This window comes from Mus pahari, chromosome 10 (assembly GCF_900095145.1).
Source record: "Mus pahari chromosome 10, PAHARI_EIJ_v1.1, whole genome shotgun sequence".
NCBI classification, from domain to species: domain Eukaryota; kingdom Metazoa; phylum Chordata; class Mammalia; order Rodentia; family Muridae; genus Mus; species Mus pahari.
In genome coordinates, this window is record NC_034599.1 from 103,910,486 (window position 1) to 103,922,905 (window position 12,420).

Below are 12,420 nucleotides of genomic sequence, written 5' to 3' on the forward strand. Positions count from 1 at the left end.
TGAAAGGACATCTTCCTTATGTACAGGTTGTGGCTAAAACCAAGTCCTACGTTTGCCTAGCAAGCATGACACCTGGGATTTGATCCCTAGCAAAATGCACACAGACACACATACAGAGACACATATACACACACACACATACACACACACACACACACGCACACGCACACACACACACCCCACACACAAACACGTACGAATGCATGTGTTCACATAGGGATGGGAGGAAGATTGGGAGTATAACTCAGTGGTAGAATACTTGTCTAGAATTCATGAAGCTCTTCCATCTGCAACACCACCAAGAAGAAAAATAGCTAATATTGTAGCTAGGCACGGTAAGACAACCTGAATCCCAGCATTTGGGTGGTGGCGATGGGAAGGTCAAGAGTTACCCTTAGCTACACATCCAGTTCAAGGTCAGTAGGAAACTATCTCAAACTAATTTTATTGAGTAGGAAATCAAAACAACAATCCAGGCTCCTCCTCACAGGTGTTTCCCCATGGTCCGTCTCTCCTCTCTTCTGTGGGCATCCTGACACGAGCTTAGTCTGAGAATACTTCTAGTTCTCTCAGTACACACTTTCTCTGCTCCTGGCCTCTGAAGACAGGAAGAAGTCCTCCTTCCTTGGCAACCAGAAGAGTATCCGATATAGTTAGTGACCTACAAGAGGCAGAACTGGGTCCCTGTGCCAGGAGTACATGACCTTAGATAAGACAGCACAGCCTTTCTGGCCAAGCACACATGTACAATAGGTGTTGCAACTTCTCTGTGTCTGGTCCCTCCCTTTTCTTTCTTAGTGAGTGGCTGAAGGTAAACTCAAGTGAAAGTGACAGGAACAGGGATCACACCAGCAGGGTTGAGCAGGGAAGAGGAAATGTTCCTTCTGAGTCAAGTTCTCAGGCTCTGTGTGCTTGGTGATGGCACGGGGAGAGAGCTTGCTGCTTTGCTAAAGACAAACACTGGCCCTCTGGGGGCTGACCAGTGCAGTCTCTGCTGATGTTGTGGGCCAAGGCTTTCACCTTGAACATGGTATGACAGTGATCCTCCATCTGATACCCTTGACTGCCCAGGGTGCTAGAGCTCCCACAGTGGAATTACCTGGAAGCCTGGCAAAGGAAGCAGTGAGTGAAAATACTCCAGATTAGACTTCAGAGGTTAACTTCTCTCCGAGGGCTGTAGGTCCTTGGATTACTTTATATGGGGAAAGTTGTAAGAAGCTGGATCAGAGGACTTGGTGAAGTGGCTAAGAATGCTTGTTCTGCAAGCATGAGGATCCAAGTCCGAATCCTCTATACATGCATAAAAACCATGGCTGCACTAATGTTAAGCTCAGCATGCTGGGCAGAGACAAGCAGATCATGAGAGCTTGCTGGCCATCCAATATATCCTAAACAGTGGGCTTCCTGTTCAGTGAGATACCCTGTCTCACAGTAGTAAGATAGAAAGCAATCATGGGAGACAACTGATGTTCTTCTCTGACCTGTGTATGGCTGTCACCCACAAGCTTGAATGCATGTACTACATCTAAACCCACCCCACCAACCAATCCCTCTCATCTCTGCTCCTACCCCAGGGTCTTATTATGTAAGTCAGGCTAGTCTAGAACTCACAGTGATCCTCCTGCCTCAGCCTGGTCAAGTGTTTGTATTGGAGGCATGTACCACCACACTACATCAAGGAGATATTTTCTTACCTAAGAGGAAGAACCGTGTGACAGTGTCTCAGGTGTGGTTTCCAAGTGGAATAGAAATAAGGGGGGTTGCCGGGCAGTGGTGGCGCATGCCTTTAATCCCAGCACTTGGGAGGCAGAGGCAGGCAGATTTCTGAGTTCGAGGCCAGCCTGGTCTACAAAGTGAGTTCCAGGACAGCCAGGGCTATACAGAGAAACCCTGTCTCGAAAAACCAAAAAAAAAAAAAANGGGGGGGGGTTGGTGTGTATGGTCCCTTTATCAGGAGTGCCTACTGCACACTCACCAGGACCTGAGTTTGGATTCCCCCCTGTACCCAGGTAAAACCAAGGTATAGTGGCATGTGGCTGTAAAGCTAGCTCTGAGGACAGGGGACAGCAAAGTTGGGGTGTGGGCATAGGTATATCCTCAGAGCTCACAAAGAAAAACTTGATATAAAAAGGTGGGAGAAAAAAGATTGGTAAATGAAGGTATAAAACTTGAAAAATCATCACAGGTAATATATAATTTTGTGGTTAATAGATAAAACAAGATAGAACAAACGTCTTCTACAACAAAGGCATAAAATTTGAAAGCAGAGGGGTGAGAACTTGAAATTTGCCAAGGCAATTTTGTATTGTTTGGGGAAGAAGAAAATACTTTATTCTTTTATGTATCCAGTACTTTTCCATTAGGAAAGGATTGACTCTTCAGGATGAAGGTGTCGTGTGAGTTTATGGATTCCCAAATGTCATACTGAGCCTAGGGTCTTGTTGCTAATGCCATTCTTGCCTGCCTTCCATCAAGGAAAGGAACTGCACAAAGTCACTGTACTGAAAACTTACAATTTGCTTGTCCTTTCAAACTTGAGCATTTCCCCTCCCTTTCAGTGCTTTGGGACAGACTTCCCATGTACCAGGCTGGTATTATAACCTCACTGCTGGCTCTGGAGTACTGCACTTACAGGTGTGACGTCTCACAAAGTCAGCATCTGCTGGGGAGTTGAGACAATGCCCTGACCATTTTCACAGGGGAAAGGGTTAGGTAGAGAGGTAGGAAATGAGTGTTGGACAGGAAGCAGCCTTCCACTCAGTTCCAGTTCCAACTGTGGACTCAATGGGGGAATGACCTTTTGTCTTTCCTGAGCCTTAGGTTCTGATTTGAGTCAGAACTCTGACCTGGACACACAGAAAACAAAAAACAAAAAACAAAGAACAAAAACAAAAAACAAAACAAAAAACCACAACCCTGCCATTAGGGGAGGAAAGGTACCACCTAGTGACTAGTGATATCTTAAAACATATGTAGTTGCTTATGAGCTGTATCAGTCAATATACTATATATCCATCTGTATATTAGTCAACATATTAGCTGTGGCTATAGTTCACTGGTAGTGACTACTTGCTTAGTGTTCTAGTTTCATTCTTTTGCTGTGATAAAACACTTGGATCAAAAGCAACTAAGGGGAGAAAATGGTTTACATTTCCAGGGCACAGTCCATCATTTAGGAAAATCAGAGTAGAAATAATGCTAGCTTTCTTATATAGCCTTGGACCAGCTACCTAGGTAGGTGCTGCCCACAGAGGCGAGACCATCCTCCATCAAGATAACTCCCCCACAGAAACGCCACAGACCAGCCTGATCTAGGCAATTCCTTAACCGATGGTTTCCTCTCAGAAGACCCTAGACTATGCATGCCAAGCTGATAAAGCTAACCGGGACACCTAATGGACACAAGGCTCTTGGTTCGATTTTCAGCACTGGGGGCGGGGGATGGGACAAAATTGACAAACGGTTCTGGAGAATGTGCTCAAGGGGTTAATTTGTGTTCCCCTGTCCTACCAAGCCAGAGAACTTACCTGTGGCAATGACCATGCTTTGGCTTTCTCCCCTTTTTTATGAGACACCAAAGTTTTTGGTTTTTGGTTTTTCGAGACAGGGTTTCTCTGGGTAGCCCTGGCTGCCCTGGAATTCACTTTGTAGACCAAGCTGGCCTCGAACTCAGAAATCCACCTGCCTCTGCCTCCCGAGTGCTGGGATTAAAGGCGTGCGCCACCACGCCCAGCCCAAAGTTAATTTTAGGGGCTACTAGTAGCCACCTGGGGTCTGCTGGAATGGATGCAGTATGGGCCCATAGGACATACTAGAAGTGATTCTCAACGTTTTTGTTTATCAGTACTCTGAGTGGGAAAAGGTTTCATCTTGAGGATTGTGGACTTTTCTTTAAATACATTTGGAGACTTTTTGTATAAAAGTATGGGATAGCAGTGACTTTGAATAGGTTTGGCCTCCATAGACTCCTGTATTTGAAAGTTTGGCCCATAGGTAGTAGCACTATTAGGAGGTGTGGCCTTCTTAGAGGAAGTGCATCATTGTGGGGGTGGGCTCTGAGGGTCCCTCTGCTTAGGCTCCGCCCAGGGCGGAAGAGTGATTCCTGGCTGCCTTCGGATCAAGATGTACAACTCTCAGTTCCTTCTCCAGCACCGTCGCTCAGGCCATGCTTCCTGCCATGATAATGGACTAAACCTCTGAAACTGTAAGCCAACCCCAACTAAATGCTTTCCTTATAAGAGTTGCATTGATCATGATATCTCTTCACAGCAATGGAAACCCTACTTTGTGGCATGGTGGCACATGTCTTTAATCCTAGCACTCGGAAGGTAGGTGTAAGGCCTGCCTGGTCTACACAGTGAGTTCTAGGCCAGCCAGGGCTACATAGTTTTTTTTTTTGTTTTNTTTTTTTTGTTTTTTTTTTTTAACGCATGGAAAAGTATCCAATAAGCTAAAAGTATCTATTGGTTTGATCAGGAGGCCAATCACATGGAGAATGAGGTTGGAGGTTAGGGAATTTTAAGGCAAGTCTGGGTTGAAGTTCTTTTTTTCAGACAGTATTTCTCTGTAGCCTTGGCTGCCCTGGAATTCTCTGTAGACCACGCTTAAGTGTGGAGATTAAAGGTATGAGCCACCCTGCCTTATAACATGCATTTTCTTTGTCTTGAATTCAAACTGGGTGTGGTGATATCTCTTGAATATAAACTGGGTGTGGTGGTATATAATCCTAGTACTTGGGATACAGCAAACCTGATTCCAGAGAATCCTGAACACCATCTCAAAGGTGCTGACTGTAAAAATTTGAAAATTTCCACTGAACTCCATGGTTTGATATGCTTACTCTACTGGGTTCTGACCAGACCAAAGTTACCACTAGACTGAAGTACCATTCATCTGTCTCCTGCTAGAGAGATGTTTACTTTATTAAGGAAATGGGAAACCCATAGGCCTCATCTTAGGTTCCTCTCAACTTAGTATCCATGCAAAGTAGCCATTTCCTAATGTCAAGTGGCTACCAATGGCTTATGTGACATTTAAGGCAAAGAGCTCCAATATATTCAAAATATAGCTGGGCATGCCCACTAGAGAGAGACTCAGGAAGAAAAAAAAAAAATCAGTAAAGAATTGTTTGCCTGGCAGTGGTGGCACAGGCCTTTAATCCCAGCACTTGGGAGGCAGAGGCAGGTGGATTTCTGAGTTCGAGGCCAGCCTGGTCTACAGAGTGAGTTCCAGGACAGCCAAAGCTACACAGAGAAACCCTGTCTCGAAAAACAAAACAAACAAAAAAACAAAAAAAAAATGTTTAATGAAAGGCATTGTACAAACATGTTCATAAAATTATGTGATACTCACTCTTCTATTTTAGTAGGTGAGGCACTAGAAACCCGAGAAACAGCCGTGCCCGATGTCATAGGACTAGAAATGAGCTGGTATTGTTTTAAAGTTTAGGGTTTTATGGACTGGGGTGTCTCTTACTCGATGGAGTACTTGACTAGTATTTAGGAAGCCTTAGGTTCCATCTCCAGCACCATATAAACTAGCTGTGGCAATCTCTGTACTATGTGGTAGATGAAGGAGAATGAGAGATGTTCAAGGTCATCGTTGGCAACATACTGAGGTCAAGGCCAGATGGGATACACAAAACCTTGTCTCAAAAAGAAGTAAAAAGAGGAAGTTCCAGGTTTCACAAGTGCCTCATTTTATCCTCACAGCAGTGAGAGAATCTGTTCACAATAAAACTTTCATCTTCAGCAGGTTGTGGTGTCTGGCACCTGTAATCCAGGCATCAGGAAGCTGGGGTAAGGATTTTGAGTTTGAGGTCAGTAGAGCATATATAGCAAGTTTCAGCCACAAAGGAAAGCTCATCAATGAAAGCAAAACAAAATGGCTGCGGGTTTTTTTTTTTTTTTTTGGTGGACCTTGAACTTCCATGATATGCCTAAAAGTTACCAGGAAAAAAAAAAAAAATCCAGATTAACCTCTAAACGAAATGATAAAAAAAAAATTATGCTAGCCTACATGCAAGTGAAAAAAAAACATTTTATAGGCCTGATAGATGGCTCAGTCAGTAAAGGCACTTTCTGCATAGCCTTATGATGTCAGTTACAGGACCCACATGGGAGACAAAAATGGACTCACTGTTATCCTCTGATCTCCACGTGCGCATGTGTGTGGCTCAACACATACCATTCCTATAAAAAACAATTTTAAAAATACATTTTATGTTGGGCAGTGGTGGCTCACGCCTTTAGCCCCAGCACATGGGAGGCAGAGGCAGATGGATTTTTCAGTTCGAGGCCACAGGAAAAACCCTGTCTTGAAAAACAAAACAAAAAACCTAGAATCCCAGCACCCAAGAGGTTGTAGGCAGGATGAAGCATTCAAGTGTTCAGGGTAAGCCTGAAGACAGAAGATTTTTGTCTAAACAACACGGCAAAGTTAGCTAGTGAAGGCTTCTGTTAGATCACATTTCAATTTATTGGTGAATCCAATTAAAAAATTAGTGGCTAATCCTCCCCCCAAAAAAAAATTTCACAAAAGATCTGAACTCTCTAATCTGCCACTTTCATGATAAGCAACTGCTATAAATTCAGCGTGGTGTAAATTAGCTAATAGTTTCACGAAACCCTGCTAATCCAGAAATAAAAAGTTTGTAGTTTTATCTAACTTTTTTTGGTAAGACTAATTAATAACCTTTTCCTCAGGACCCCCCCCCCCCGAGGTCTTAAGAACAAACATAGCGTCTCAGACTTCTGGGGTCAGGGCAGAATACCGCGGGGAGGAGGTTTCGGTGGGGACACGGTGATGGGGGCTGCGGGAGGCTGGAGGGCGGAGGGCGTGTCCGGGAAGCCCGGGTTGAGAAGCAGCCCCTGCTTAGCTCGGTTTTCGGTGCGTGGCCGAGAGCCAGATTAAGGGGCGAGAGAGAAGGCTTAAAGGAGCAAGCGGGCGAGGGCGGCAGCTGCGCTACCTCAGTGCCCGGAGGCCAGGCTCTCCGAGGGCTTCGAAGGATGAAGGCGGGTGTCCTGACGGCCCCGGGTCGTTCCCGGGACGGACGCCGTCCAGGGAGGGGCAGCGGTGGCGCCCCTCCAGCTCCGGGACCCGCCTCCCACCCTCGGCCCCGGGACTTATTGTTCCGGGAAGCCGCAGGCTAGGCCCGGCCAGGCCCGCGGGTTGCACCCCGCCCCTGCCAGGGTCGGCGGGCTGGGGCTGGCGCGCCGACTGGCGGCCGGTGGGCTGCCTGTGCGTGTCTCTTTAAGGGGCTGGGCCTGCGAGGCGGCAGGGCGGGCGGGGTGCGCGTCGCTTCGGGAGCGAGTGTGTGAGGGTGAGAGCGGCGGGCGGGCGGTTGCCGGAGGGAGGGAGAGAGGGTGGGAGGGAGGGAGGGAGCGAGCGGGCGGGCGGGCGAGCCAGCCAGCCAGCGACGCGGGCCGCCCCTGCCGCCGCCGCGATCGGACCAGCGGCCGCCTCCCCTCCGGTCCCCTCCCCCGCATCGGCCTGCCGCGGGGAGGGGGCTAGCGTCGCCGCCTCCAGCTGCTCCGCATGAAGCCGCTGCCGTCGCAGCCACCGCCGCCGCCGAAGATGGGGGATTTCTACGATCCCGAGCACCCGACCCCTGAGTAAGTCTCTGCTCCGCGGCCTCCCGCTGTCGTCGGTCGCTCCAGCCCGAGGGCGGCGCGTCCTGCCCGGCGGCGGCGCGCGGAGTAACGGGCCCCGGGCGGCTTCGCGCGGTCGTGGTGGGGGGCAGGCCGGGCGCAGCTCCTTGGGGCCGCCTCGCTCGGCCTCGGCTGGCCCGGCGGTTGGGCCTGGCGCGGAGACGGCGGCTCGCGGCGCCGCGGCGGTTGGGGCGGGCGGGCGGCCCGGTGGGGGAGGGGCGGCCCCGGCCTCCTCTGCCGTTGCCGCGTCCTCAGTCGGCCTGCTTAGGTCCGGCGCTCCGCGCAGCTCCTCCAGGACACTCGGCGTCGTCCCGGGCTTCTGTTGCAAACCGCGGTGCACGGTCCCAGGCGCCGCTAAGGCCGATGCCGGCGAGAGGGCGCCGGCTTCTGTAGGCCGAGAATCCCCGGGCTCGGGTGGAAGCTCGGCCCGTCGCCCGGCCTATCGGTGACGGCAACTCGGACCGGAAGGGCCTACCGCGCGTCTCCCCGCTCCGATCGGTGGAGGAGACCCGCGTTGCATTCTCCGTTTTGATTTTACTTTATTTTCTTCCTTCTTCTTGGGCACTCAATTCTGGCCCAGTAAAGCTGTGAGCTTCTGCACCTTTGGCGCTTGGGTTTTGTAATGGTGGCAAGGTTTGTCTGGTCCCGTTGTTGAGGTGACAGCAGTTTTGTTTTTTTAACCTGAAAGTGAAAAACCTGACAAACATTTCTCGATTATGAGGCTTGAACACTTTGGCGTCCTATTTCTTAGGTAATAGAATCTAGAATCTTATCTACAAGGATGACTTTACTGCGCGTGAAGATTTAGTTAAGAGCCCCTTTGTAGAGTCTTCTCTAAAGAAGATAGTATACTTGAAAAGCGAAATACAGTTTTGTCGTATAGTTTCTTTTCAGTATATCTAGGACATTTTTATATTTCTGTTGGGCGGGATCTGATGGCACATCAGGCTTTCCTTCCAGTCAGATGGTGGTGGACACCTGAGATACCGACTGAATTAGGATTGCAGGCAGCCTCCCTCCGCTGCCTCAAAACAACAGAAGTAAAAGCAAGCTTCCACTTCAGAGTCAGGAGTCGGTGCCTTCCCTAAGCCCTCACAAGATCATTGTGTTGTGTTTAGATAAGTGGCTTCACCTTGTTGCCAAGACTGCTCTCGAATTTACTGTGGCTGGCCTCGAACCTGGGATCCTCCCTCTTCAGCTTCTTCAGTGCTGGGATTACAGGTGCTGACGATTAAAAAAAAAAAAACATTGTTTTACCTCAGTTTGCTTGTATTGATGTCTGCACATAGGAGCAACAAAATTCATGCCCAAGTTAAGGTTTGAAGGGATGTCTAATGAAAAACAAACTTTTATGACTAAATTACCACACATTACACATTTTTTGGGGGAACCTTTGCCAAAGTTTTTCACCTTGGCTCAGAAACATTTGGATCATACTTGATAGTTCTTTGGTATTGTAACACAAAAGTTATTTTGTTGGAGTGTTATCTCTACACACAAAGCAAAATCCTCAAGTTGCCTTAAAAAAATAAAATTTCATTGGGAAAATTTTGACAATCCTGTATTCAACCTAAGAACAGCCTGAGTAGTTTTATACTTGTTTTCTTTTAAGTTTACAGAAGCCCTTTAGTGGCCCTGTGGCATTTTAGTTTTGTCTTTACTTGATACATAGATCACCTCTGTGTACAGTCTTTGTGTTCTTACAGCAAAGTTCATCTCTTACTTGCAGTAGGACCAGCATGGCTTTATCTTTTCCTGGGTTTTTGGCTTTGGAATAACACTTAAAGGTTTTTGCTTTGAGACTTGAAAAACCTCAAAAGGAATTTGTATCATTCAATAAATGTTGATTGCATGCTTATCTTGTACAGAGTAATGTGCTAGTCTCCCCAGGAAGGGCAAAGAGCCATGCAGTGACTTTCCAGGTTGCACAGTGAAGTCTCAAAGCTCTAAGGATTACATCCTTTATTGGAGGAAAACATTTTTCATACTATGTGAAAGCGTGGAGAAGTCTGTCTTTCCTGTGCTCTCTCGGCTTTAGAGTGTCAAGTAAGCTCTGATACTGTTTATTAACTTGTATAGGTTATAGAATGTTTTCTTAATACTGGCCTAAAGGTGTTGGTAGGCATCTTGAACAACAGTATCACCTGTTTTGCATGGGAAGAAAATGAGGCCTGGCCAGGAAAGAAGAGCGAAGCAATGGCAGACCCTGTGAGGAAGTCAGACCTGCTCTTGAACAGGAGTTTAACCTTGAGCGAATTGCTTTGTCTTTGAATTTGGGTTTTCCCATTTTGCAAGTAGTTATCCCAGTACTAGCAACTTTCTGGGGCTTTGGGAAAATTGAATGAGATAATACATGAACCCTTCACTCTTGGCACAGTGTGTGTGCCCAAGTACCTTTAGCTGGAGTTATTAGGGAAATTAGGAGAGGTGTGACTGGGGGAAAGCTGGTTGTGAAGTGGCCAGTCCTTCCCTTTCAGACTTGGGTAAGTTTCAAATGGTTCTTTGAAAAAGAGAAGTTGAGGTGAAATGTAAATTTGCTTTGATTGGAGCTTGAGTTTTGGGGCCCAGATGGTCTGTATTGTCTTCCACTCACTCTTTAAGTAGTTGCATGTGTGTAGGCCTTGGATTTTTCTTGCAGTATAAATAACATTGTATTCAAGTGAAGTGGCTCTAATCATTTGAGTAACTGCATTAGGTGTCCATATAGTGCAGGGGTAGATATTGAGGCCATAGCACAACCAGTCTTCAAGGACCTGTCCTACTGAAGGAGACAAACGTGATAAAAAGCGTTTGTTGTTGTTGGGGTTTGTTATTTTAAACATAGGCCTATCTTGACTAAGGTTGATACTGTAGGAGTAATTGATGTATTCAGCAAAACTTTCTTGTGCAGTTTACATTCTAATGAGGCCTATAAACAAATTACACAGAATGGCCAAATGTAAAATGCTTTGGGAAATCCTATAGGATATAGGTGATTTGCTGTTAAAGAAGACACAGTATAAAATGGGGTAAACTGGTCAGCATCCTTGGGAGAGTAAGTTGAGAGATAGGATGTATCTGAGTCTATGTTGTGAGGAGAGTTGAGGGGAGTGGCAGGGCAGTAACCATCACTGTAATATTCAAGTCAAGGTGGTAGTTCCAAAGTAGTGTAAGCTGCTCAGTGTGGTCAGATAGGATGAGAAAGGGATAGTCAGTTGGTTCACAGTAGGAGGGGTGCAGAGTTTCATAAAGTTTTGTAGAGCCATTCTAAAGAATTGGCTGGGGTTTTTTGTTTGATTTTGTTTTTTGAGAGGAACCCAGGCTGGCTTTGAATTCTTGAGCTCAAATGATCTTCCTGCTTCAGCTGACTGAGTAGCTGGGGCTGCATGTGCACCCACCATGAGTGTTAATCAGGATCATTTGTAGTATCACAGAGAGGAACAGAGTGGAAGCCTGAAGGGAGACTTGAAGCTAATAATCAGCTGGGCGTGGAGGTGCACACCTCTAATCCCAGCACTTGGGAGGCAGAGGCAGGCGGATTTCTGAGTTCAAGGCCAGCCTGGTCTACAGAGTGAGTTCCAGGATAGCCCCCCCCCCCCCAAAAAAAAAAAAAATCAGCAGGAGAGCTGCTGGTGGCTTATACCAAGGCGGTGGTTGAAATAGATGGATACTGAGGATTAAGCTAACATGATTTAATGAATGACACATGTGGTATGTGAGAGAAACTAAGGATGACTGTAAGGTTTTTGGTCTGAGCAGTTAGAAATCTGTTGTCCAATGAACTAGGGATGATGTAGAAAGAGCAAGTTGGGAGTACTAAGTCCTTTTTAGGCATAGTAAATGGGAGATGATTGTTAGATAGACATTTAGGTTGGATTGTTTTGTTAGTCTTGTTTTCAGGGGAAAGGTCTAAACTGGAGATAGTTTTGTAGTCATCTATTTAGGTAACATTCATTATAGACCAAAAATTCATCATGGTTTATAGTTCAGATACAATCTTAGTATGTAGTCAAGACTAGTGTGAACCCCATGATTCTTATGCTTTTGCCTCCTAAGTGCTGAGAATGTAGGTATGCCACTGTTCCTGGCAAGGAATACTCTTTTGAAGGGCCACTGTTAAGATTTAGTTATGTAAGCCTCTTTTGTTATTTGCTTTTGAGACAGGATCTCACTGGCATCTCCTGGTGACCTTCAACTTCTGCCTTGGCCTTCTAAGGGCTAGGATTACAAGTGTATACCACCGATAGGCTTGATGGTATAGACCAGTAATCCTACTTGATTAGTAGTTTGAGGCAGAAGGATCAAATAAATATTTAAGGCATGGTTGTGTTGCTGAGTTGATTCAAGGCTAACTTTAGCATATTAGTAAGACCCTGTCTTAAAGAAAAAATAATAATAATGATGGTGATAGAGAACAGTAGTTAAAAATTTGTATAGCGTGCACAAGACCCTAGAGTCAAACTCAAGTACTACAGGGAAAATTACCACTATGTCCAACATGAGTTCGTTTGTTCCTTCCTTTTCTAACTTTTCTTTCTTTTTTTTTTTTTTTTTTATTTCTTTTCTTTTTTCTTGTTTTGTTTTTGAGAAAAAGTCTTTCACAATATAGCCTTGGCTGGCCTGGAACTTGGCTGTGTAGACCAGGCTGGGATTAGAGATCCACCTGCTTCTGCCCCCTAAAGGCCACATATCCGACAGTTGATTTTCTCCTCCTCCTCCTCCATCTCCTCCTCCTCCTCCTCCTCCTCCTCCTCCTCCCCCTCCCTACCTCCTTCCCTCCCTACCTCCATCC

General features: G+C 46.4%; 1 protein-coding gene across 4 annotated transcripts in view; it reads left to right on the forward strand.

Annotated features, from left to right (window-relative positions):
• Nucleotides 1-7,414: 7,414 nt before the first annotated feature.
• Nucleotides 7,415-12,420, forward strand: part of Setd2 (SET domain containing 2, histone lysine methyltransferase) — a 94,570-nt gene continuing 89,564 nt past the window's right edge. For all 4 annotated transcript variants that reach the window (XR_003844676.1, XM_021207438.1, XM_029543841.1 and 1 more), the window contains exon 1: nucleotides 7,415-7,613. Coding sequence is in view for 3 of the 4 variants with exons in the window: in XM_021207438.1 (XP_021063097.1) it covers nucleotides 7,537-7,613 (77 nt within the window). In the remaining variant the exon portion in view is untranslated. The remainder of the gene's footprint in view (nucleotides 7,614-12,420) is intronic.